This window comes from Buteo buteo, chromosome 3, assembly GCF_964188355.1.
Source record: "Buteo buteo chromosome 3, bButBut1.hap1.1, whole genome shotgun sequence".
NCBI lineage: Eukaryota > Metazoa > Chordata > Aves > Accipitriformes > Accipitridae > Buteo > Buteo buteo.
Genome location: NC_134173.1, coordinates 42,427,686 through 42,452,197, shown reverse-complemented (window position 1 = coordinate 42,452,197; position 24,512 = coordinate 42,427,686). Strand labels below are relative to the sequence as shown.

Genomic DNA, 24,512 nt, shown 5'->3' with positions numbered 1-24,512 from the left:
TGAGCAAGCAGCTGCGTGGTGCTTAGTTGCTGGCTGGGGTTAAACCACGACAGTCCATTTTGGCGCCCAACGTGGGGCACGAAGGGTTGAGATAACGACAGATCTGACCAGAGTGTGTTAAAACTGATTTGTTACAAGCATTCATTATATTAGTTTAATAGTCACTGGTCACAATGTTGATTTATGAGCTTAGAGTTGTGGCACTCGTTTTTAGAGTTCTGGTATGTATTACCTCACTTGCTGTATATAGTCCCTGTGCTGCTGCTTATCATCTGTGGGAGGTGGATTAAGGTTTTCACTTTGATGTATTGTGTCATACTGTTTTATGGTATGATGAAGTTATTAGTCGTGGGACTAATCCGTTATTTGCACTCAGCATTGTCGTCACCTCTATACTTCGGGAGCCATCTGTGGGAAACTATTAATAATTACCCCATTTACCTTTCCTCCTCGGGGAGCCAATCTATGGGCGAGACACCTTTCTTCCCCTTTCCCTTCTCCTCCACTCTAATTAGAGTGGCATTTGAGAATTTTGAAAAATTTGAATACCCTTGGGATGTTGAACCAGCATGGTCCTAGTGCTAGGAACTAGGATGTTCCTGAATGTGGTTCAGGTCTTGTTTAGGGTTAAACAACTATTTAAGAAGATCACTGGGAGATCTGCCCCAAGGCTGGATAATTATGAGTGGCAGGGTGTGGGGGTAGTATGGGCAAATGCCTAGGGCGGTGGGCACCTCCAGTGTTTTGGTACTTCACCCTTGAACAAGTGCAGAATCCTGAAAAACTAGCAGAACATTTGGAAAAAGCATGCTGTCAGCCCGACAGTTCCAGGGAGACACAAATTACTGCAACACGCTTGGGCCTGGCCCACGCCTATCAAGCCCTGTTCAACGCCACTCAGTACCCTCAAGGGGAAGAGAAGGTCTCTGGATCTAACAAGGTGACAGGTACTGCGGCCACTCCAACCGCCGTGACAGGGACTGCAGCTGAACCAGCGAACCAACCTGCACCAGTATCAGTTGCCCCCATACAGAAGAAGAAATATACAAAAAATTTAGTTCGCTTAGCGAAGGATGAAGATGAACCAGTGTCATCACAAGAATAGGAGGAAGAAGCAGAACCAGAGGTAATCACCCGATCTCTATCCCTGAGTGAGCTGCAGGATATGCAAAAAGATTTCAGCCATTGTCCAGGTGAGCCCATTATCACCTGGCTGCTCCAATGCTGGGACAATGGGGCTGGTAGCCTGGAATTAGAAGGTAGGGAAGCAAGCAGCTGGGATTTCTTTCCAGGGAAGGTGGGAAGGTGGCACTGACAAGGCAATTGGAGAAGGGACACAAGCCCTCAGCCTCTGGAGGCGACTCCTGTCAAGCGTGAAGGAAAGGTACCCCTTCAAGGAAGATGCTATACGTCAATCAGGCCAATGGACCACCATGGAGAGAGGTATCCAATATCTGAGGGAATTAGCCATGCTAGAGACGATTTATTATGACTTGGACAACGCACAATTACTCAAAGATCCAGATGAAGTCCAATGCATACGACCCATGTGGCCGAAGTTTGTATGGAGTGCACCATCGTCCTATGCCAACCCACTGACAATGCTGACCTGGAAAGACAAAGAGGTACCGACAGTGAATGAAGTGGCTCACCAACTCCAGCAATACAAAGAAAATCTCTCTTCCTCCCTAGAAGCCTGCATTTTGTGGAGAAGCTGCCCCAGGATTTCCAGCAATTCAAAGAGGGTATGTCCTACTCCCCACCTGTACAGACCAGTATCTTAGCTATTAGGAGTGAGCGTTCTTCTGCCCAAGAGAGAGAATATAGAAGGTACACACCACGAGGTGCCCTGTGGTTTTACCTATGTGACCACAGAGACGACATGAGGAAATGGGATGGAAAACCTGCCTCAGTCCTAGATGCACGGGTACATGAGTTGCAAGGAAAAACCACCATAGAAGGGGATTCTTCCAGGAAGAATGCCGCTCCAGTTTCCAAACAGAGTAGAAGAGCTGATCTTACTTCTGATCCTCTTGAAGGGACTTCTAAGTCAATTTTACAAGAAGCAAGTAATGGACACTCTGACCAGAATTAGAGGGGCCCTGCCTCCAGCCAGGTGGAGGAAAGGGATAACCGGGTCTATTGGACTGTGTGGATTCGATGGCCTGGCACGTTAGACCCACAGGAGTACAACACTCTAGTAGACACCAGTGCACAGTATACTCTAATGCCATCAAGTTATAAAGGGGCAGAACCCATCTGTATTTCTGGTGTGACAGGGGGATCCCAACAGTTAACTGTATTAGAGGCTGAAGTAAGCCTAACTGGGAACGAGTGGCAGAAACACCCCATTGTGACTGGCCCAGAGGCTCTGTGCATCCTTGGCATAGACTGCCTCAGCAGAGGGTATTTTAAGGACCCAAAGAGGTATCGGTGGGCTTTTGGTATAGCTGCCTTGGAGGCGGAGGGAATTAAACAGCTGTCTACTTTGACTGGTCTCTCTCAAGACCCTTCGACTGCGGGGTTGCTGAGGGTTGAAGAAAAACAAATGCCAATTCCTACTACAGAGGTGCACTGGCAGCAATATCACACCAACCAAGACTCTCTGATTCCCATCCACAAGTTGATTCATTGACCAGAGAGCCAAGGAGTGATCAGCAAAACTCATTCACCCTTTAATAGTCCACATGGCCTGTGCCAAAGTCTAATGGAGAGTGGAAACTAACAGTTGACTGTTGTGGCCAGAATGAAGCCACACAGCTGCTGAGTGCTGCTATGCCGGATATGCTGGGAACTTCAATACGAACTAGAGTCAGAGGCAGCCAAGTGGTACGCCACAATTGACATCACTAATGCGTTTTTCTCAATCCCTCTGGCAGCAGTGTGCCATCCACAATTTGCTTTTACTTGGAGGGGCATCCGGTACACCTGGAATTGACTGCCCCAGGGGTGGAAACACAGCCCCACCATTTGCCATGGACTGATCCAGACTGCATTGGAACAGGGTGAAGCTCCAGAACACCTGCAATACATTGATGACATCATCGTATGGGCAACACAGCAGAAGAAGTTTTTGAGAAAGGGAAGAAAATAATCCAAATCCTTATGAAAGCCAGTTTTGCCATAAAAGAAAGTAAGATCAAGGGACCTGCACAGGAGATTGAGTTTTTAGGAATAAAATGGCAAGATGGATGTCATCAGATCCCAATGAATGTGATCAACAAAATAGCAGCTAAGTCCTCACCAACTAATAAAAGGGAAACACAGTCCTTCTTATGTGTTGTGGGGGTTTGGAGGATGCATATTCCCAGTTACAGTTTGATTGTAAGCCCTCTCTATCAAGTGACCCAGAAGAAGAATGATTTTAAATGGGGCCCTGAGCAACAACAAGCCTTTGAACAAATTAAACGGGAGATTGTTCATGCAGTAGCCCTTGGGCCAGTCCAGGCAAGACAAGATGTTAAAAATGTGCTCTATAACACAGCCAGGGAGAATGCCCCTACCTGGAGTCTCTGGCAGAAAGCACCAGGGGAGACCCGAGGCCGACCCCTGGGGTTTTGGAGTTGGGGATATCAAGGATCCGAGGCTCATTATACTCAAACTGAAAAAGAGATATTAGCAGCATATGAAGGAGTTCGAGCTGCCTCACAAGTGGCTGGTACTGAAACACAGCTCCTCTTAGCACCCCGACTGCCAGTGCTAGGCTGGATGTTCAAAGGGAGGGTCTCCTCTACACATCACGCGACTGACGCCACGTGCAGTAAGTGGATCGCACTGATCACACAACAGGCTCGCATAGGAAACCCCAGTCGCCCAGGAATTTTGGAAGTGATCACAGACTGGCCAGAAGGCAAAGATTTTGGAATGTCGCCAGAGGAGGAGGTGACACGTGCTGAAGAGGCCCCACTTTATAATAAACTGTCAGAAAATGAGAGGCAATATGCCCTGTTCACTGATGGGTCCTGTCACATTGTGGGGAAACATCGGAGGTGGAAGGCTGCTGTATGGAGTCCTGTACGGCAAGCCACAGAAACTGCTGAAGAATGTGAATTGAGTTAGTTTGCAGAGTTGAAAGCCATCCAGCTAGCGTTAGACATTGCTGAAAGAGAAAAATGGCCAGTGCTCTATCTCTATGCTGACTCATGGATGGTGGCAAATGCCCTGTGGGGGTGGTTACAACAATGGAAGCAGAGCAACTGGCAGTGCACAGGCAAACCCATTTGGGCTGCCGCACTGTGGCAAGATATTGTGTCCTGGCTAGAGAATCTGGTTGTAAAAGTACGTCACGTAGATGCTCACGCACCCAAGAGTTGGGCCACTGAAGAACGTCAAAACAACCAGCAGGTGGATCAGGCCGCCAAGATTGAAGTGGCTCAGGTGGATCCACCTGGCAACATAAGGGTAAGTTATATATGGCTAGGTGGGCCCATGACACCTCAGGTCATCAGGGAAGAGATGCACCATATAGATGGGCTCGTGATCAAGGGGTGGGCTTAACCATGGATACTACTGCACAAGTTATCCATGAATGTGAAACATGTGCTGCAATTAAGCAAGCCAAGCAGTTAAAGTCCCTGTGGTATGGAGGGTGATGGCTGAAATATAAATATGGGGAGGCCTGGCAGACTGACTATATCACACTCCCACAAACTCACCAAGGCAAGCACCATGTGCTTACAATGGTGGACGCAACCACCAGGTCGCTGGAAACATATCCTGTGCCCCATGCCAGTGCCCGGAACACTATCCTGGGCCTTGAAAACCAAGTCTTGTAGCAACATGGCACCCCAGAAAGAACTGAGTCAGACAACAGGACTCATTTCTGAAACAACCTCAGAGACACCTGAGCCAAAGAACATGGCATTGAGTGGGCATATCACATCCCCTATCATGCACCAGCCTCCAGGAAAATCGAACAATACAATGGACTGTTTAAGACTACACTGCGAGTGATGGGTGCTGGCACCTTCAAACATTGGGATACACATTTAGCAAAAGCCACCTGGTTAGTCAACACCAGAGGATCTGCCACTCAGGGTGGCCCTGCCCAGTTAGAACTTCAACGTACTGTAGAAGGGGATAAAGTCCCTATAGCACACATAAAAAATATGTTAGGGAAGACAGTCTGGGTTACTCCTGCCTCAGGCAAAAGCAAACCCAATTGTGGGATTGCTTTTGCTCAAGGACCTGGGTGCATGTGGTGGATGATGCAAAAAGATGGAGAAGTCTGATGTGTGCCTCAAGGGGATCTGATTTTAGGTGAGACCAGCCAATGAATTAAATTGTATGACGTTAGTTGCTATACAACCCTGCCATTGTATGTTATCATTACTATAATTGTTATATGCTTTAACAATGGTATTACAGTAAGAACCACTTAGATCAAGCAAGAATGAACTTTGATAAAACTGAGCGAAGCACAGTAGCGATGGAACCAGAACTGACTTTGGCATGCAACAATCCAACAGTGCACACCATCCTCCTGCTGTGCCCAATGTCACCCACTCGCCACACCGCACTGAAGCCTGTTCCTGCTCTGCCGACTGAGCGGGCTTCGCACCATCCCTCCTGCCCAGAAAAACTGCTATGATAGATGGAGCCCAAGTTCAGGGACTAAATGAACTCGATGAACATTTTATAGAGATGGCCCATAGACTAAGGGAATGATATCTCTGTGTGTGTATACTTATATATATATATATATCAAAGGATGGAAAAGGTGATGGTGATTGATTAGGATATATTGGAAAGTATGTGACCTGAGCACAACATAAATGGTATAGAATAAGGGCTGGATATTGTCCTGGTTTCAACTGGGATAGAGTTAATTTTCTTTCCAGTAGCTGGTATAGTGCTGTGTTTTGGGTTCAGTAGGAGAACAACATTGATAACACACTGATGTTTTCCGTTAGTATAAACACAACTGAGCAACAAGTCAAAGGATTTTTCAGCTTCTGGATGCCCAGCCAGCAAGAAGGCTGGAGGGGCACAAGAAGTTGGCACAGGACAGAGCCAGGGCAGCTGACTCAAAGTGGCCAACAGGGTATTCCATACCATGTGACATCATGTCCAGTATATAAACTGGGGGGAGTTAGCCTGGGGGGGGGATCGCTGCTCAGGAACTAACCGGGCATCAGTCAGTGAGTGGTGAGCAATTGCAATGTGCATCACTTGTTTTGTATATTGCAATCCTTTTATTAGTATTGTCATTTTATTATTGTTATTACTATCATTACTAGTTTCCTCCTTTCTGTTCTATTAAACTGTCTTTATCTCAACCGACGAGTTTTACCTTTTTCCTTCTGATTCTCTCTCCTGTCCCACTGGGAGGGAGGAAAGTGAGCAAGTGGCTGCATGGTGCTTAGTTGCTGGCTGGGGTTGAACAACAACATTCATACAAAACTGAGCATTTCACAGCTGATGAAGGTGTTCTGTAGTTGAAAAACCTGGTCATAAGGTCATTAGCAGACTAATCGGTCTGCTCCCTGAATCAGTCACTGCTCCATATAGTAGGAAGAAACCAACCTATTAAAAACAGTTCATACAATGTGTTTGGTGCATACTCCCAATTCTGGTAAGGCAGAGCCATACCAAATAGTTGCATCTTAATCTCTTACCCTGTATTCATCAGCTGCTGGCAGCAAAAACTGTTCTGACAATGCTAAACTTCAGCCATGAATTACTTGTTTTCTTGATCTTTCCTCTCCATATATCCACTGGGAGTATCTGTCAGCCAGAAGCTTTAATAAATAAAAACAGCACGAAATTGGGGGGGTTTGAAGGACAGCTCGATTCGGCCTGAATGTTTTCTGGATCAGTGTTGATTTCTCAGACCTCTTCATCTGTTCTACCCTGGTAACAGCCTGCTGTGATTGGGTCGGTTTTTTAATCCACATCTAGCCTCCCTTTCAACGTCTCTCCCTTCTATACTTGCCGGTTAGCTTTTCCTCCCTTCTGCCTCCTTGTCATTGGACTCCTTGTTCGCTGTTACTTGGATAACATACGTTATTTCTGGCTATACAGTGTAATGTAAGCACACGGGATGGCCGGGGCCTGCTGCCAGCACAGGGCAAGCTGTACCTTGCGGCTGCGCCTCAGCCGTAACCGCACCGAGCCCAGGGAGCGCGGCTTCCTCACTCCGGCCTGCGGGCGCCCAGCGTCCCGTCGGCCGAGGTCTGGCGACCACAAAACTTGGGGAGGGGGGGGGCAGAAGGAAATCAAGGCTGCACCTGGATGGCGGGGGGTGCCGGGCGGGAGCGGAGCCTGGCCCGGCCCTACGGGCACAGACCGCAGCGGGGCCCGCCCGCTCTGACCGGCCGCTGCCCGGGTGGGCGCGGGCCCCGCTTGCCCCAGAGCGCGGCCGCCTCCTCCGCGACCCCGGCGGGACCCGCGGCCGTCTTCTGTCGGCGCTTCGGGAGAGGGAAGCTGAGCCGGTGCCCAAGGCGGGCTCCGGGCTACCACCAGCGAGTACCCCGCCGGCGCCGCCCACGGCGGCGCGGCTCGGCGCGGCTGCCAGGCCCCGGCCCACACCGCCAGCCGGGGCGGCCTCCCGGGGGCGGGGAGGCGCCGGGCCCGCCGCCGTTGGTCGGTTTGAACTGCCGGGCGCTGCCCCTCGCCGCCCCCGCGGGCGGGTGAGGTGGGGGCCCGCCGGCCGGCAGGGGCGCTGCTGGCGGCGGCCGGGGCTGCTCCCTGCGGCCGGGGCGGGGTGAAACGAAGCGGCGGCTGCCATTCCTCGGCTGCGCGGCCGCCTCCTCCCCCTCCGCCTCTTCCTGGCCGCGGCGAGAGGAGCTGTGCTGGCAGCGGGGTAGGCGGCGGCGGCGTCGCCCGACTCCCTGCCCGCCATGGCCATCCGCAAGAAGAGCAACAAGAACCCGCCGGTGCTGAGCCACGAGTTCATCGTGCAGAACCATGCGGACATCGTGTCCTGCATGGCCATGATCTTCCTGCTGGGGCTCATGTTCGAGGTGAGGCGGCACCGGCGCCCCCGCCCCGGGGAGGTGTGGGGAAGGGCTTCCTCCCGCTTCCCCCCCTCCCCCGCCGGCGGCTCTCGGTGCTGCTGGGCGGGGGGGGGGTCCCGATGCGCCGGCGGGTGACCGGTCGGCGGGTGGCTGCGGCTGCCCCTCGGCCAGCCTGGGTCCCTCCCGGCGCACCTGCCCGCCAGCCCACGCCCTCCCCGGGCCGCGCGGCCCCCGGCCCTCTCGTCCCCGCTGTGCGCGGGGAGAGGAGCCGGCCGCCCCGCCACACGGCCGGAGGAGCCAAGGCGGCCGCCCTCCCCACGGCTCACCCGCGCGGCGCCGGGCCCGGCCCCTCGGGGAACGCCCTCTCGGCCCGGGGACGCGCAGCCCGCGGCTGCCGCCAGGACCCGGCTCCCGGCTCCACTCGCCGCCCGGGAGAGGAGGCCGTGCCCTGCAGCCCCGTCCCCCGTCCCCCGCTCCCGCAAGGGACGGGGAGCGGGGCGGCGCGCCTCCTCCCGCGGCCGCGGCGGCGGTGGCGGGGGGGAGTTCCTGCTGGCGGCGGGGTTACGTGGCAGTCGGAGCGCGGCGGCCGGGGGAGGCGGGGAGGGGCGGGCGAGGCCCAGCCGCGACAGACGATCCCCCGCTCTTTGTGTGCGCGGCCCAGCTGGGCCCCGCCGGCACTACGGCTCCCGTCAGGCGGCGCGGCGGGGAAGGGAAACAAGCGGTGACGTGTACTTGCAGCCCCCGCTCGGGGCGGCGGGGGCGCACGGCGGGTTCCCCTTCCCGCCCCCCGGACCCCGCCGCCCGCGGGGCCCGAGGCCGCGCGTCGCCTCCCGGCGCTGCGGCGGTGTGAGGAGCCGTTAGCCCACAGGGCGTCGATCCGGGTGTCTCGGCCGGCGCCGACGTTACCCCCCGCCGCCGCCTCCTCTCCCGGTCGGAGATGGGGCCGGGTTTGACAGCGGCCGGAGGGAGCTTCTCCCTTCGGCCTCTCGGGCCTGGCCGAGGGCAAAGCCCTGCTGCTCGGCCGCGGTTGTAGGCCTGGCGCTCTCGTTAGGCCCCCACGTTGGAGGCAGATGATCTAAAATGTGCCTTTGGGGCTTTTCTCGGTTACCTTCTGAGAGAACCGAAAAGGTCGTTTACCTGTGTGACTTCCAAAATGTGCTTAGTGGTGTCCCGTCAAAGTAAGACACTTAGTTTTTGTTGGCTAAATGTTCCTGGCTTTCGGTATTTTAGCCATTTGTTCAGAGTTGTGGGCCTTTTTATTATATGGATGGCTTTCAGAATAACTTTATCCAGCTGTTGGCACTGCTCAGCACTAAAGGCCAGTAGAGTTAGGAGAAAAAAAAAACCACCCATATATATGAAAAGGAAAAACGGGTCAGACCAAGAAAGCTGTTATGTTTGGGTTTACTATCAAAAATCACCAAGACAGTCCTTATATGGTGGTTTTCTGGGGATTGAGGTTAAATAGATGGACTTAAACCATTACCTTTTATGTCTACTTCTGGCTTACTGTATTTACAGCATTACTGGTAGGGTTGGAAATCTTGGAGGGATTGGATGTGCTGAAGTCTTTTGTTTCCAGTTTTTTTAATCCAGGGTGTTTTCTGCCCCAGCGTAGAAGGGCTGTACGCCTTTGGTACAGATGTGGTATGGCCGAGAAGATTGTTGTGCTTTTTTAAATGCTTTGATTGGTCTTGGAAATCACCTGCTGTGGTTAATGTTGGTCTGGTAAGGTGTTTATACTGCCTGACTTGTGCAACTGAATTAGGACTGTGAGTAGCTGACAGCCTTCAAAGGGCAGTTCAGAATTCATTAGTTTTGAATTGTCCTCTGAAGGCTCCCTTTATGAATAGGGAGCCCTAGGCAACTTCACTAATTCAGGCAAACTAGTTGGATTCTCTGGAGTTACATGGAGCGAATAGTCCACTGTGTATTCAGGGACCCCTAGAAAATCTAGGGCTTGTTTACAAAGCGCTAGTTTTAAAAATAAATAAATTTTATTTCTTGTGTGTGATAATAAATGCTGGTAGTAACCTAATCATTACCTTCAGATACTCAAAATATCCTTCCAAGATTCAAACAGGAGTTTGGTTTGGGGGGGGAGGGGTGTTTGTTTGTTGGTTTTATTTTCTCATCAGTCCTATAAATGCAACTGGGGTGCTAGTTTTTTACAGCAATGAGAAACAATCGGATAATAAATACTGCAAAGCATGGTTATTTTTCCCTCTCTGTTAAGACACATTGATTCACGTTGGCATTCAACAAAGATGGGTTAAAGTTGAAAATTAATGTATGCTTATTGACAGATAAGAACTTGTGCTCCTTTTATTTGCTTATTTATTGGGGTTTTTATAGTATCACCACCACCACCCCCAAAAAATAAGCCTTTAGAACAGACTCCCCCCCCCCCTTATTCATTCTGCATTTTCTTACTGTCCATCATAAAGGGGTAGTACCACTACTGCTAAATTTCATTTCTTTTGTTTTGCACTTCTTGCCAAAGGATCCCCAGGGTTAAAAGAATGCTAATTGTATTGAGTTGGTATGCAGCTGTCCTGAAATGGTTCTCCATTCTTTATGCCTTTTCTCCTTTCCTGTCCACATTTTCCAAATCACCCACAGATTTATGAATATGATATTAACCTTCAAATTTTGTCAAATTAAAAAGTAGTTTTAAATGAAGTTTATTCTCAGCCATTGCTGCATGTGTCATGTTCTAGGGATTACATGGTATTTTACGTTCTCTTAATGTAATAATATAGTATGAACAGGAGAAAGAATTGCAGCATGTTTTTTCATTTTAATGTTGTAGAAAAGACTATTTGTAAGTAGCATTTTCAAGGAGATTTCATTCAGGAGATTGGGTATTCTGTAAACAAACCTATAGAGATCGTGCAATGTGTTCTGCCTTTGGAAAGTCAAATGAAGTGGTGTGATAAGGCAAGTTGATCAGTTTTATGGGAGGGGACAAACGTGCTGGGGAAGCATGCTAAAACTATGGGCAAATGTTTTCAGTTTAGCATAGTTTATTTCGGTGAGAACTTATAGCACTTCTGGTTTTTGTCTTTCAGATTACAGCAAAAGCAGCTGTCATTTTTGTTACACTTCAGTATAATGTTACCATTCCTGCCACAGGTATGTATCTTGCAGGAGGTTAGTTATGAGACAGTGTATTCAGACATTATTAGTATGCTGTACTTTCTAGGCTGAGGGTAAATGAATTTGTCAGTTTGAATAGATAATAAGAAAATTTCAAGGACTTCATTTTTAGTAAAACTCCGTTTTAATTAATTAGGTTAGGGACTGTGTTTCTGTTCTGCTGGATTCATCATTAGTGCTAAAACACCATCTGACTGGTAGATAAGTTCACATTAATTCTTACTCTGGTTTTGCAAGTGACAGTCTTTACTAGTCAAAGCATAGTTTAACATAATTTAAACATGATAGTTTAACATAATTTTATTTTCCCTTTTTAGTGCATTTGGGTAGGCTTCTTAAGTGCACTTAAGTTTTCATTTTTATAGTACATCTTTCCAGAATCAAATTTAGTTTGTGATGTGATGGAGAAGATGACTGTAAACAATCTAGTGACCTCGCTCATGATAGCAGTTTAATTTGAATTCTATTTGTTCAGCTGACTACAAACTACTTCTGTCTGAAAGGTTTCACTTTGAGAAACAAACTTATTAGCCATTAAACTGTATTGGTGCCTAACAGTTAATTCTCTTTGTCTTTTAGAAGAACAATCTGCAGAAACAATCTCTCTCTATCACTATGGCATCAAAGATTTGGCTACAATTTTCTTTTACATGCTTGTAGCAATAATCATACATGCTATAATTCAGGAATACGTACTGGATGTAAGTACAAAACATTAATTCCTTTCATCAAGAAAATTGTTAGGTTTTAACTAGACTTTATGACTGTTAACTTAAAAGCTTTAATGCAAAAGTTTGCTTTTAACTGTTAAAACATGCATTGAAACTTTTAGATGTTCTAATGCAGTTAACAGGTGAATGTTAAGTACTACACCATATAAATAACAATGGACTTTCATTTCAGAAAATTAACAGGAAAATGCACTTTTCAAAAACAAAGCATAGCAAGTTCAATGAGTCTGGGCAACTTAGTGCGTTCTACCTTTTCTCCTGTGTTTGGGGAACAAGTATTCTTGTCTCTGTAAGTATTTTTTCTCTTCTGTTTATGTTGTGAGATTTCAAGAACTTATTTATGATGATGTTAAATAAGTTTTTTGGCTTATTTTTCTGGTTTTAGCTGGTTTTAATATTAAAATGGGGGCAAGTTTATGGATTCTGTGTAGATTGTAGTCATAACTGAGTATAAAGTCCAATAGTGTTACTGTTGCTCAGTCTGAGTTGATTTATTGTCAACCGAATAAGGTAAAACTTTTTAACTCTATTATGGTACTTCATTTTCTGTAGTCTTCTGTGTTGGCTTATTAGCATAAAATAAATGTTTTAAAAGCACCATACATAGTGTTTTGGCAGCTTAGAGAATGGGTGTATGGACAGATTGCTGTAGGGTCAGGTAAGTGTGTGCTTTCAGGTGACATACTCTTTGCTAGTGGCTGTATGTGTATGAGCTTAGTTTCAAAAAAGGGGAAGAGTATGATTTTTTTGGTTGGTTGGGTTTTTTTCTCCTTAACATAATGACTCCTGAAAAAACTTCCCTTCTCTTAGTTAAGCTCAAAGCTTATCAGCAGTTTACAAGGGAAGACTTATGGCTGTAGTGATGCTGAAATAACCTCCATCTCATAAGGACACTCTATCTTGAATAAGCACTTGGTTTGTTTGGTTGCTTTTTATTTTTCTAAGCCAATACAGCTGTCTTTTGGGTTTGCGGTTTGTTTGGGTTTTTTAAAGGAAATATATTGATCTGCAGCTTTTACCTGTGTGTATAGATGTGTGCATGTTTGTATGTACACATGCGCATATACTTAAATACGTGTATGTATATATCTTCATTCATTATGTCTGACTAGGAAGTAACATCTGTGAGAGTTTATTGGGTTTTTGTTTGTTTTTGTTTTTTTTTAGGAGAACTATATATCAGATCCAACCTCTCTGTGGAGGGACTATCCGCACACTCTGATTCCGTAAGGCCTCTTCCTTAGAGGATTGTTGGGAAGAGGAGGGAGTGTTTTAAACTTAGGGTGTGTCACGTATAATCTGTAGAATATGTAGTCTGTAAAACTATATTGGTCATTACTGTATTTTTGCTCATATTTATGGAAGAACTTGATTCTCTATCAATTTGTAGCACACATACTTCTCTCTCTGTAGTCTGTTATTTAAAGAATTAAGTTTTTGCAAGCTTTATCTTAATGATATTGGTTTTTTAAAAAAATCTTACTTTTTAGTTGGCTGGCAGGAAGGATCCATATTTTTCTTTCTTTAGAGACAATGATTAAATGTGTTCACTAGAAAGCTTCTGAAATGTTTTAAGTTCATTAATGAAAACTAATATTCTTCAATTCTTGTTGTATTGTACAGGTTTCAAATGAAGTTTTTCTACATCTTACAGTTGGCATACTGGTTTCATGCTTTTCCAGAATTGTACTTCCAGAAAACTAAAAAAGTAAGTTCAAAATGTAAATTGAAAGAACTCTAAAGCAAGCAACTTGAACAATGGAATAGTGAATTTCTTTTGGACTTCCAGAGTAACGTATTGCCCTAGATTTCCTACCCTGTTCTTACTTGTGTTACCCACTTTTCCTGATGGAATGTTGGGTGCTCAAATGTCCATGTGAGAAGATAGATTTATTTTTTTTCCTTTTCAGTTAAATCCTGTATTTCTAATTGCAGTAAAATCAATATATATCTGTGTTTCTCATCTACTAAAAGAATTTTCCCTTGAACAAATGAATGTGAGATTTTCTTTTCAAACTCTCTTCTTTTTCCTTGTAATTAGTAGTCTGAATAGTCTTACTGAAATCACAATTGCTTCATGAATCATCATACAGGTGTAGAATATAAGCAGTGAATAATTTCATAAATCCAGGAAATATTAAACTCTGGGATTTTATTTAAATGCTACTGTCCTCAGCAAAAGTTCTGGTTAGTTGTGTATTGAGATTTTTTTTTCAGTGCTCAATTTTTAACAGCATCCTTTTCCCCCTAACCCTCTGTTGGGGTTCTCAAAACACTGAGTTTACTGTAGATTTTTTGTAGCACACTTTTTGCCTTCCTGGACCAATTTAAGTAGTCTCTTTGCATGTTTTTGCTCAGGCTTATCTTGCATATGCAGTTTCCTTCTTAAACTTTTCTGTTTTAAACTCTACATGGCTTCACCAAGGGCAAATCATGCTTGACTAATTTAGTGGCCTTCTACAGTGGAGTGACTGCATCAGTGGATGAGGGAAGAGCTACTAATGTCATCTACCTGAACTTCTGTTAAGGCTTTTGATATGGTCCCCCACAGCATTCTTACCTCTAACTTCGAGAGATGAATTTGATGGATGGGCTGTTAGATGGATAAGGAACTGGCTGGATGGCTGCTTCCAAAGAGTTACTGTCAGTGCCCCAACATCCAAGTGGAAACCAGTAGCAAGTGGTGTTCTTCAAGGGTCTGTACTGGGACCAATTCTATTTAATAGCTTCATCCATGACATACACAGTGGAATTGAGTACACCCTCAGAAAGTTTGCAGATGACACCAAGCTGAGTGGTGCAATTGATTTGCTTGAGGAAAGGGATGCAATCCAGAGGGATCCTGACAGGCTTGAGGGCTGGACCTTTGTGAACTTCATGAAGTTCTACAAGGCCAGGTGCAAGGTCCTGCACCTGGGTCATGGGCATCCCCAACATCAGTACAGGCTGGGGATTTAAGGGGTTGAGAGCAACCCTGCAGAGAAGTACTTGTGGGTACTGGAGAATGAAAAATTGGACATGAGCCAGCAATGTGGGCTCACAGCCCAGAAAGTCAACTGTGTCCTGGGCCGCATCAAAAGAAGTGTGGCCAGCAGGTTGAGGGAGGTGATTTTGCCCCTCTACTCTGCTCTGGTGAGACCCCACCTGGAGTACTGAATCCAGCTCTGGGCTCTCCAGCACAAGAAAGGTATGGATCTGTTGGAGTGGGTCCAGAGAAGGGCCACAAAAATGATCAGAGGGCTGGAACACCCCTCCTATGAAGACAGGCTGAAAGCATTGGGGTTTTTCAGCCTGCAGAAAAGAAGGCTTTGGGAAGACCTTATTGCTGCTTCTCAGTATTTGAAGGTAGCTTATAAGAAAGATCGAGAAAGGCTTTTTATCAGGGCCTGTAGTGGCAGGACAAGGGGCAGTGATTCTAATCTGAAAGAGGGTAGATTTAGATTAGATGGGAAGAAATTCTTTGATGAGGGTGGTGAGGCACTGGGACAGATTGCCCAGGGAAGCCATGGATGCCCCATCATTGGGAGTGTTCAAGGCCAGGTTGGATGGGGCTTTGAGCAACCTGATCTAGTGAAAGATGTCCCTGCCCATGGCAGGGGGATTGGACTAGATGATCTATAAAGGTCCCTTCCAACCCAACCCATTCTATGATTCTGTTGTTACTCTGTGAGTAGACTGGTCTCTGCTGCCAAAGTTCTGCTTTATTCAAGAAAATGAAACGTACGTGTTATGTAACTGTAGGTCTTTGTTCAAGAGCCTAGAAGAGGCTTGGGAAAATAGTTGAGATGCTTTGTTTTCATGCTGATGAGACACAGTATAAACACTGATGTTTTGCAGCTACACTGCAGCTGATGTTCCCATATTGTGCTAGTGATATCTCTTGAATTTCACTTCATATCCAAGTGTGGAGGTTTTTTTAACATAACATCAAGAAAGCTGCCACAAGTGGCCGAAGTGCTGTGTATTGAATAGCAGTGTTACACTGGGTCAGTCACTGCTTGGAATTTTGGCCTCTGACTTTTGCATTTTTTAAGAATGGTAGTTCATTTGTTTTAGCAAGTTCATAGTTGATATTTCTTTCACCACAGTTTAACCTCTGCCATCTTGCCTTCTCTGCCTTATTCCTTGAGAAGGAACTGGCTTCTTTTACTCAGGTCTAGTTGTCTGTACTGCTAATGTGAACAAGAAAAGAAGTTCTTAACTCAGCTTTCTGTATAGTAGTGTATACCTCCACCTGCATTATTCCAGTAGGCCTTCAGTCTCTTCACAGTTTTGTCTAAGCAGGTAGTATGGACTTTAAACATTACCTCAGTTCTGAAGATAAAGTGCAAAAGGCTCATCCTGATAGTACTTGGAGAAACTGAGCATTTGTAGTGACTATTCTCTAATTTGTCTGAAAGAACTCATTTTTTGTTTTCTTTCAGATCATTTAGAGTAGGTGTCTCTCTGTTCTCTTGCTCTTTGTGTATGTGTGTGGTGTTTGCTGTTGCAACAAGTGTTTGATTCTGTGCTTTTGTTGGCTTTGAGATGGAGTATTGCATAACATAGCATAGATCTTACAAGATTAATTTTTTAGACTTTTTTTTAATTACATGTATACAAGATAAAGCTGAATCACGTTGCTTGAAGTTTAGGGAATCTTTCTGAAAAGTAGGAGTTTCTTAAGCATAACTGAATGCACTCTGCATACCACTTGAAGACAGATTTTTATTGTGATCTAGCATACTTTAATGATTCTTCTGATCACAGATGGCACCTTCTGCTTTCCATGTGCTGTGTGTCTATACTTCAATCCATGTCTCTTCCTCTTCATTATTTTGTCTCTATGAAGTGTTCAATTTAATGGGGCTGGCTAAAACCTAACTGGGAAGGGTGACCATGTGGCTTAGCATGACTGGTTAATAACATTATTCTCCGTATTTGGCAGCAACAGTGTGCCAGAATCTTGGATGATTGTGAATTTTTAAAATAGATGTCAACACTTGGAAACCTTTTCATTTTGGTTCATAGACTGTTATTTTATTTCTGTAGCAATCTGACAGAATCTGATGGGCAGCAAACACCATGGAACTGTAGGAAGTTAGCCGATGATACAGTAATACATACCAAATAAGTATTGTAATAGCTATTACAAATTCACAGTAGTCATATCAAATAAAACCAGGCCCTTTTAAAAAGCATCTTTTTGATGATTGATGCATTTTCTCACAACAGCGTATGTGTGAGATACCAAATATTAGTGGTAAGTAAGCACTAAGTTATGTGAGGAATTAGATGATCTAGGCTGAGTAATTCAGTGCCGTGTTAAAGGTAGCTGATAAACCAAGAAGAATTTCCAAGACTATGGAATAGTTTGCAATAATGTATAACACTGTGTATAATGTAGAATTACTTTTTTCTTCCTAATAGGAAGATATCTTTCGCCAGATCGTCTATATTGGACTTTATCTTTTTCATATTGCTGGAGCCTATCTCCTGAAGTAAGTAAATGGTAAACTTTTGCTGGCTTCATTCTCTGTCTTAAACATCTAACAAAATGTCTGAATATTTGTTTTATTTGTCTTGATAGTCTGACCCATCTTGGACTTGTTCTTCTGGTATTGCATTACTTTGTTGAATTTCTTTTCCACATATCTCGTCTTTTCTACTTCAGTGATGAAAGATACCAGAAAGGGTAAGTAGTCTTTATCTTTTAAATTCATGTGATTTCTGTCTCAAAGCCTTGTGCATTTAACTAACCAGAAACCAAAATTACAAGGAAGTTCAAACAGTGTTTCCTTAGAAGCCACAGTTCTCCAGACTAGTTTTAGTATTTGTATCTCTAAAACTATTTTTTTTTACCTTATTCGCCTATTTAAGTAAAAGTTAGTAGTAGTGTAAAATGAAATAAAATATTACACTATGTACTAATATTTACAAAAATTTTGTAGAGAAAGGAGCAGCATAGGTTGCTAATATAGCCAGTTCTATAGAAACTAATAACATGCTTATGTTCTAATAGTAATGGAAAACATTTTCCTTTGACCTGAAATTAGTTTTCAGAACATACTTTTGGTTTGTAAAAAAAGATTGTGAGGCAGGGCTTTTTTTTTTGCTTTTTGTCTTCTCTGAGTCCTAGAAATACAAGACTAGTTTAGGATAGGTGCAAAATAATGAGTTTAGGTAAGTTCTTAAATTTCATACTAATTCACATGATGAAGAGTGACCATTTGCATTGTTAGTACTATGTTGTGAACAGAAAATTTACTTAGTGTTTGTGGTGTTTTTCTTTGTAGATTTTCACTGTGGGCAGTTCTTTTTGTTTTGGGAAGGCTTCTCACCTTGATTCTCTCAGTCCTCACTTTTGGCTTTGGACTGGCAAGAGCAGAAGATCAGCAGCTGAATTTCAGTACTGGAAACTTTAATATCCTGGCTGTTAGGTATAGTAAACTTGAAACGGTTCTTAAGCATGAGCTGTAAACCTGTGTTAAATACACTGTATAAGTGATGTGGTGTTAATGCTAGTAATTCTGAATTGTTAGGTGTTTTCATGCAACCAATGGGATCAGTAAGAATAGCTTCTATAACAAACTTGTAAGGCACAGTGAAATTAATTGAGGAATTTACAGTCTACGGCTGAGAAACCTGTAACTGATTACTTGGGGGGTTTTGTCAGAAAAAAAACAGAATTAAAAGGGATATCCAATTATAGAGATTACTTTAAAATGTTCTAGAGTAGGTGAACTGAATTCTAGATATAATTGCAGTGAGGTTATCTATAGAGATCAAAGCGTTATGCCCAGAGCATCTTTAGTCCTGGTTGAAGATTCCTACCTCTTTCTCTGCCTTTATTATGGCTCCTGTTGCTGCTATGTGATGCAGAATGTTCAGCCAACCACCTGGCCTTTTTATGAATTAAATCCAGAAAAGGAAGTTATTAAAACATGGGCAGTATCAGCATTACCCTGCAGAATTGATACTCGGAACTGCAAGACTCTCTTAAACCATTTTCAGCTGTTAATATGTGGTACCTTGAGAGTAATACCAAGATAGGAGAAAGCAGGAAAGAAATCTAGTGCTTCCCAGTTTTGATGGAGGGGCAAAGACTTCACTCTCACTGTATATCTAGTTTTGTTCAGCTGTGCTAAGCCCAGTCTCCTTGTGTGAGCTAACTTTTGCACGGCTTAGAAAATGGACATTACTCGGAGGCGGCGGGGGAAAGTCTCACACACACACAAAAAAAAACCAACACACCAAACAAAACTGAACTTTTAGAAATTCATCTTCTCTAGAAGGAATCACTCTGTTGTGTTTGAGGAACCTGAATAAAAAGGCAGTTTATGACATACAAAGAACTATCTGAGGTGATGTTCTGCTTTCTTTTTCTATTTGAATAATGAGATAAACTTACTGATAAACCTTTTCCTGTGTTTTGTTTATAGAATCAGTGTGCTGGCTTCCATTTGCATGGCTCAAGCATTTATGATGTGGAAGTTCATTAATTTCCAGCTTCGGAGGTGGAGAGAGCATTCTTCTTCTCAGCCTCAGTCAGTGAAAAAGAAGTTTGTAACAGCTAAAGGAAAGACCTCCAGAAAAGAAAGAGGTTTGTATTTTCAGTTTTTCTGTTACCTTGACTTCTCAAAAAACTACTCCAGGTAATGGAGAGCCATTTTTTTAATATAATTGCTAAAGTAACATTTTGTTTAACTTGCAAGTGAGATGACTCGGTTACAGAAGACAGTATTGGTGAATACTGTTGGGGGAGGGGGGTTAATGTTAAAAAATCACTATATATTAGTTGTTTGGTTTTTCTCTTCTGATTGACTGAATGAATTACCATTTCTTTAGTTAATGCAACATGAGGTTTTTATTATGTTTAATTTTATTACTTGAGCAAAATGTGTCATGCTTATGTTTTGTTCCCTTGTATATAGGGAACAGACACATTTTTAGATCTGTTATAATCAATTACTTCTAAATTCTCCTTGCAATGAATTTCAAGGTTGTTTTTCATTGGCACTAAATTCTGAGGTTTTAGGGCAAGGAGACGGTTTGATGATCCATCCAGTAAATAGGCTTATGTTGGACTGTTGTTGCTAAAAATAGAATTTTGATACTTCTTTTCAGGGGAGATAATAACTACTTACTACTCTAAACCCATGTAGCATTTGGAAATGAACTAATGACTCCAGGTTTGACTTACTGATTATGTCACACTCTTTTTATGGAAAGGGCATGTACTGAACGCTTTTTCCTCTAAGGAAAATCATGTCCTCCATTTTAAAAAAAAAAAAAATTAAAAAAAATCCCCACACTTCAGTATTTCTGTTGTACCAACAGTTAAACTTCTGTCAATTCAGTTGCTAACTTGAGTAACTTCTGCACTTTTTTGAAACTGCTTAAGTCCTTTCAAAACCTTATTTCAGCACGATCCTTTGCTATCAGTCATGTATTGCCAACCTGTTCCACTTCTTGATATATTGAACATAACATGTGTGAAGACCATTTGCACCGAGAACTGAGATTTGTGGTCAGAGATCAATTCGGTGGGTTTGGGTTTTTTCCAAGTTACTCCCAACCCCATGATTTCAATAAAAAGAGAATTTCTGTACTCCCTTTTGATGATTTGTAATTGTCACAACTTGGCTTTTGTGTGTGGTGTTTGGGTTTTTTGTTTTTGTCAGAAAATCCAGGTGGACTTTTTAAAATTGAGTGAAGGTAGTTTCCTATGTAGGTGTCCTACTTAATCAGAGCTTCATGTTCATTGTGTCTTACTATGGTTTTTGTGGAATTAATTTAAATCTTCTATGACAGATATTTTTAAAGCATAAACTTAAATGGCATTTTAATCTCTGAGTCAAAAATGTAGTAGCTTTTTAACTTAAACTATTTCATTCATGTAATTTGGTGAATTTGCTGGGTTTTACCCAACTTCAGTGGAGACTTGCAAGTAGTAAATGAATGGTGAAAAAGTCAGTTAATTGGAATTGTGGTTTAATTCACAAAATAATTGAGCTATGCCTGTCTTAGACTGGAGAATTTTACACCTTATTTTAAATGGAAAGAAAAGAACTGTGAAATCTGAAAGGTTAGTGTCATTTCAGATTCTTCTGTTTTGAAGATTCCTGTAATGTTATCTGTTCAGAACACTTGCACAGGGTGCAGCAAGATAGTGTATTTGAAAGAGTAATATATGCAATTAAACTGTTGAAAACAGTCTTTTTTTTCTTTTCTTTTATTTCTTTTTTTGTGGTTGGATGGATTTGGGGGAGCGAGGGCACAATAAAATGTGTTACTTTTAGATTATGCCAAAAGCAAGAAATGGCAGTAGAAAGATCCTACTGGTGATGTAGGTGGGGTACCCAGGCACATGCTGATTCTTGTTCTTTGTTTGACTTATATTTGTTTTGACTTAACTGTTTAAGAAAATACAGTTGCAGTTATCTGGCTTGGATCTAGCTCATTGTTTGTAAGCTTCTTGATTTAAGAATAATACAAACTTTTTGAAAAGTATCCAAAGACCACCTTATGTAGGCTTAAAATGGTGGTGTCATTTACAACCAAATATGTTGGATAGACTTTGACTGTTCTTCTGTGACTAATTGGGCCCGTGTCTGGTCTCACCCTTATGTGTTTCTGATTTTTCTTTTCTTTTAGTTGTTTTTTTTGCATAAATGAGAGCATATTTGGGTGTAGTGGCAAAGGGAGGGAGATCAACAGTTGTTTTTGTGGATTGGCCACACTGTGGTGATCTGCAGATGGAAAACATTAATTTAACCAGTTATTGGTACAAAAAAACCCACAATGATTGCTTTAAGTCAGAATGATACTGTACGTCAGAGGAGAGATGCTAAGCAGCAAGCATTATAGCTGGCTGTACACTCTGCTCTTCAATCTGTTTTATAAATATGGTTATTGTCAGGCAGCATCTCTGCTTCCTTGTGTTGTGGTGACACTGAATAAAGGGGATACTTCTAATTCACAGTGGTATTATGCTGCTCCATTTTACTGTAAGTTGTGTGCATTATAAATCCATAGATTGTGGGTCATTGTTCTAGGGCAAACTTTTGCTATCAAATAGTTACTGTGGTACCTGTACAGATTAAAAGTCTTGAGACCTTTAAGTTGGCCCAGAAGTGGGATAGAAGTAGAGAATTGCAGCTGGTAACACGTTCTTGCTTTGTATTCTTAGATTGGAGCCTGGTCTTGTGCTTGAACTCTTTCCATTTACACATACTCATCTCAAAATCTAACTAGTGTTTTACTTCTGTCCATTTTATCTATGTAAATATCTTCATCAGAACATAAGTGAACTCCGTATCTTAAAGTATATACTTAAAAATGTATGTGTATATAAAGGTTTCCTATATATATGAAAAGCTTGTAAAGGTAAGTGAAGGAGTGTAATTTTAGCAAGAATTAAAATATTAAATAGGTGGGATAAACAATAAAGACCTGTACCAGGGAATTGTGTATGTACTGTGTATCTCCAAAATTTCACAGGGCAGTCTCATCTACAGGTTGAGTATTTACTTTTTAAGAGAGTATCTTCTAAATATGATAGCTGGTCTGATTTTCAGTGTAGATGTATATAATGCACACATTTCAGTGTCTGGCCATGTCAGGAAACTGGACTTTATCATAGCAAACTTTAAATTTTGCACTTTATAAAAACTTCATTATACTGTTGCATTATTAATGATAATTATGAGGTTTAACAAAGAAGATACATCAGAAAAGAAGTTAAAAGACTGTTTGTATAGGACCTACAAAAATGTAATAAAATATAAAGCATCTCATTGTGTTTGAAAAATGTTTTCTTCTTTTTTCTAGAAAATGGAATAAATGGAACAGTGACCTCAAATGGAGCAGACTCGCCTCGTAGCAGGAAGGATAAATCCTCGTAAAACTGGGTTTTATTAAGTTAATTGACTAATGTCCCCAAAGAATCTGCTTTTTACATGGATGGCCCTTCAGCACTAGAAATGTTGTGGATTAAAGAAAATACAATTAATGGTTTTTGATTATTGCTGTTGTTTTGACAAACTTTTTTTAAAAGCCATTTTGACTAGGAAAAAGGTTTATCTGTCTTCAAATACTTGGGCGGGGGGGAGATACAACACTTTTTAAATAACATTGACACTTTTTTAAACATTTATTGTGATGAAATAACCTCACTTACTGAGGATCACTGTTGCAATGTATTATTTCTTTCCAGTTTTTGTAATCTTGGTGATATATACTGTTCTACCAACTTTACTTTTTCCAAGTTCTTCAAGAAGTCTTGCAAAATTGAAGTAAAAACTTAGTATGCATTTTCAGATACTCTGGCTTTTCAGTTAATTACCTTGATTCAAATTTACAGTTCAAATTGGGATTGTGAGGCCACACCAATAAACCTCTTTATTTTGTAGTTATTAGCTACACAATGTCTGCTCTAAGAATTGCCCCATATCATTAAAACAAAACTGAACTAATTGGAAATGTTGCAGAGTCTTATTGTTTGTTGGTTAGAAATCTCTTACAAGGAACAAAAAACCTTCTTGAGATGTAGCTTTAGCACTTGAAAATTAGAAGGGAGCGTGTATGGTCATAGAAAGAGTTGATTTGAGTAGCACTGTTAACTCCTGTCTGTGCTTTTAAAGTGTATGTTTCTTGGCGAATTAGTGTGCGTTGGACCTTTGAAAATTTATCTGTCTGATTTTAGAGGGTGGAGGTTCTTACAATGTGGTGTTGTGATTGTTTTAGGAGGCATTAATGCTCCGTGAAGAGGGAATTTGTTAGATAAGTGGATCAAGTTATGAGAAACATTCCTTTAACTGTTTTGCTTTGTTTCACCTCTGTTAGGAAATAGTTTGATTTCTCCTATATATATTTTTATGAAAAAATATTTAAAGCTACAACTTCTTAAAATTGATTTATTGTGCCCTTTGCCACAGCTGGAAAAATCTTAATTTAAGATTTTTTCCGTTATCTGTCTTTCATAATTGTATTAAATGTGAAGCTTTGTCCAGTTAATTTTCCAGTTTAATATGCAGTTAATGTTTCCTCTGTACCCTTTTGTAACGGGTATAATTCAAGCCATTTCACTTGAGAGAATGAGTTAGAGATTTAATTCAGTCTTAAGAAGAAATTGCTAAATTAGTCTTTCAAGTTAACTCAAGTATTGGACTGCTTATTGATTGAGAGGAGTAATTATGAGCAATTAAGCTGATAAATAAAATAGTTTTAATTAAAAACTGTTATTATAGCTGAGTTTATACCCAACAAAATAATAAATCTGCATTCTGTATCTTCTACAGTTCGGTTGCTTACTATACAGAATAAACGTTTCTAGTACAAAATCTTGACTACAAGTAACCATTCTTCAATCGTTTAGTGCTATTTAGAGTTATTGCAGTATAATTTATTATATGTTTCAGCTAATTTCAGTCACAGTTCCTGTACTTGCTTCACAGCTCCTGAAGTGGACTTGACAAACTTGAACGTGCTTGACTTTTGAGTACTCTGGGGCAGCACACCCTGTAGTATGCCCAGTCTGCTTCACTGGAAGTAGCTATACCATGTCTTGATTGGAAGGAATAAAACTCAAGTGGTGAAACTGTGAATCTATCTGATCTGGCCATGAAACTGGAAAATTGGAACTCAGAAATTTTGAGGGAATTGCATACATTGAATACTCGCT

General features: G+C 42.5%; 1 protein-coding gene across 1 annotated transcript; it reads left to right on the top strand.

The window, feature by feature from the left end:
* The first annotated feature begins 7,707 nt into the window (after nucleotides 1-7,707).
* On the top strand, nucleotides 7,708-23,304 carry TRAM1 (translocation associated membrane protein 1). Its single transcript, XM_075023436.1, has 11 exons — nucleotides 7,708-7,964; nucleotides 11,030-11,093; nucleotides 11,697-11,818; nucleotides 12,021-12,137; nucleotides 13,016-13,074; nucleotides 13,472-13,556; nucleotides 17,258-17,328; nucleotides 17,418-17,522; nucleotides 18,124-18,267; nucleotides 19,270-19,430; nucleotides 22,661-23,304. The coding sequence occupies exons 1-11, from the start codon at nucleotides 7,842-7,844 to the stop codon at nucleotides 22,732-22,734; spliced, it is 1,125 nt and encodes a 374-aa protein (XP_074879537.1). The 5' UTR covers nucleotides 7,708-7,841; the 3' UTR covers nucleotides 22,735-23,304.
* Nucleotides 23,305-24,512: the final 1,208 nt, after the last annotated feature.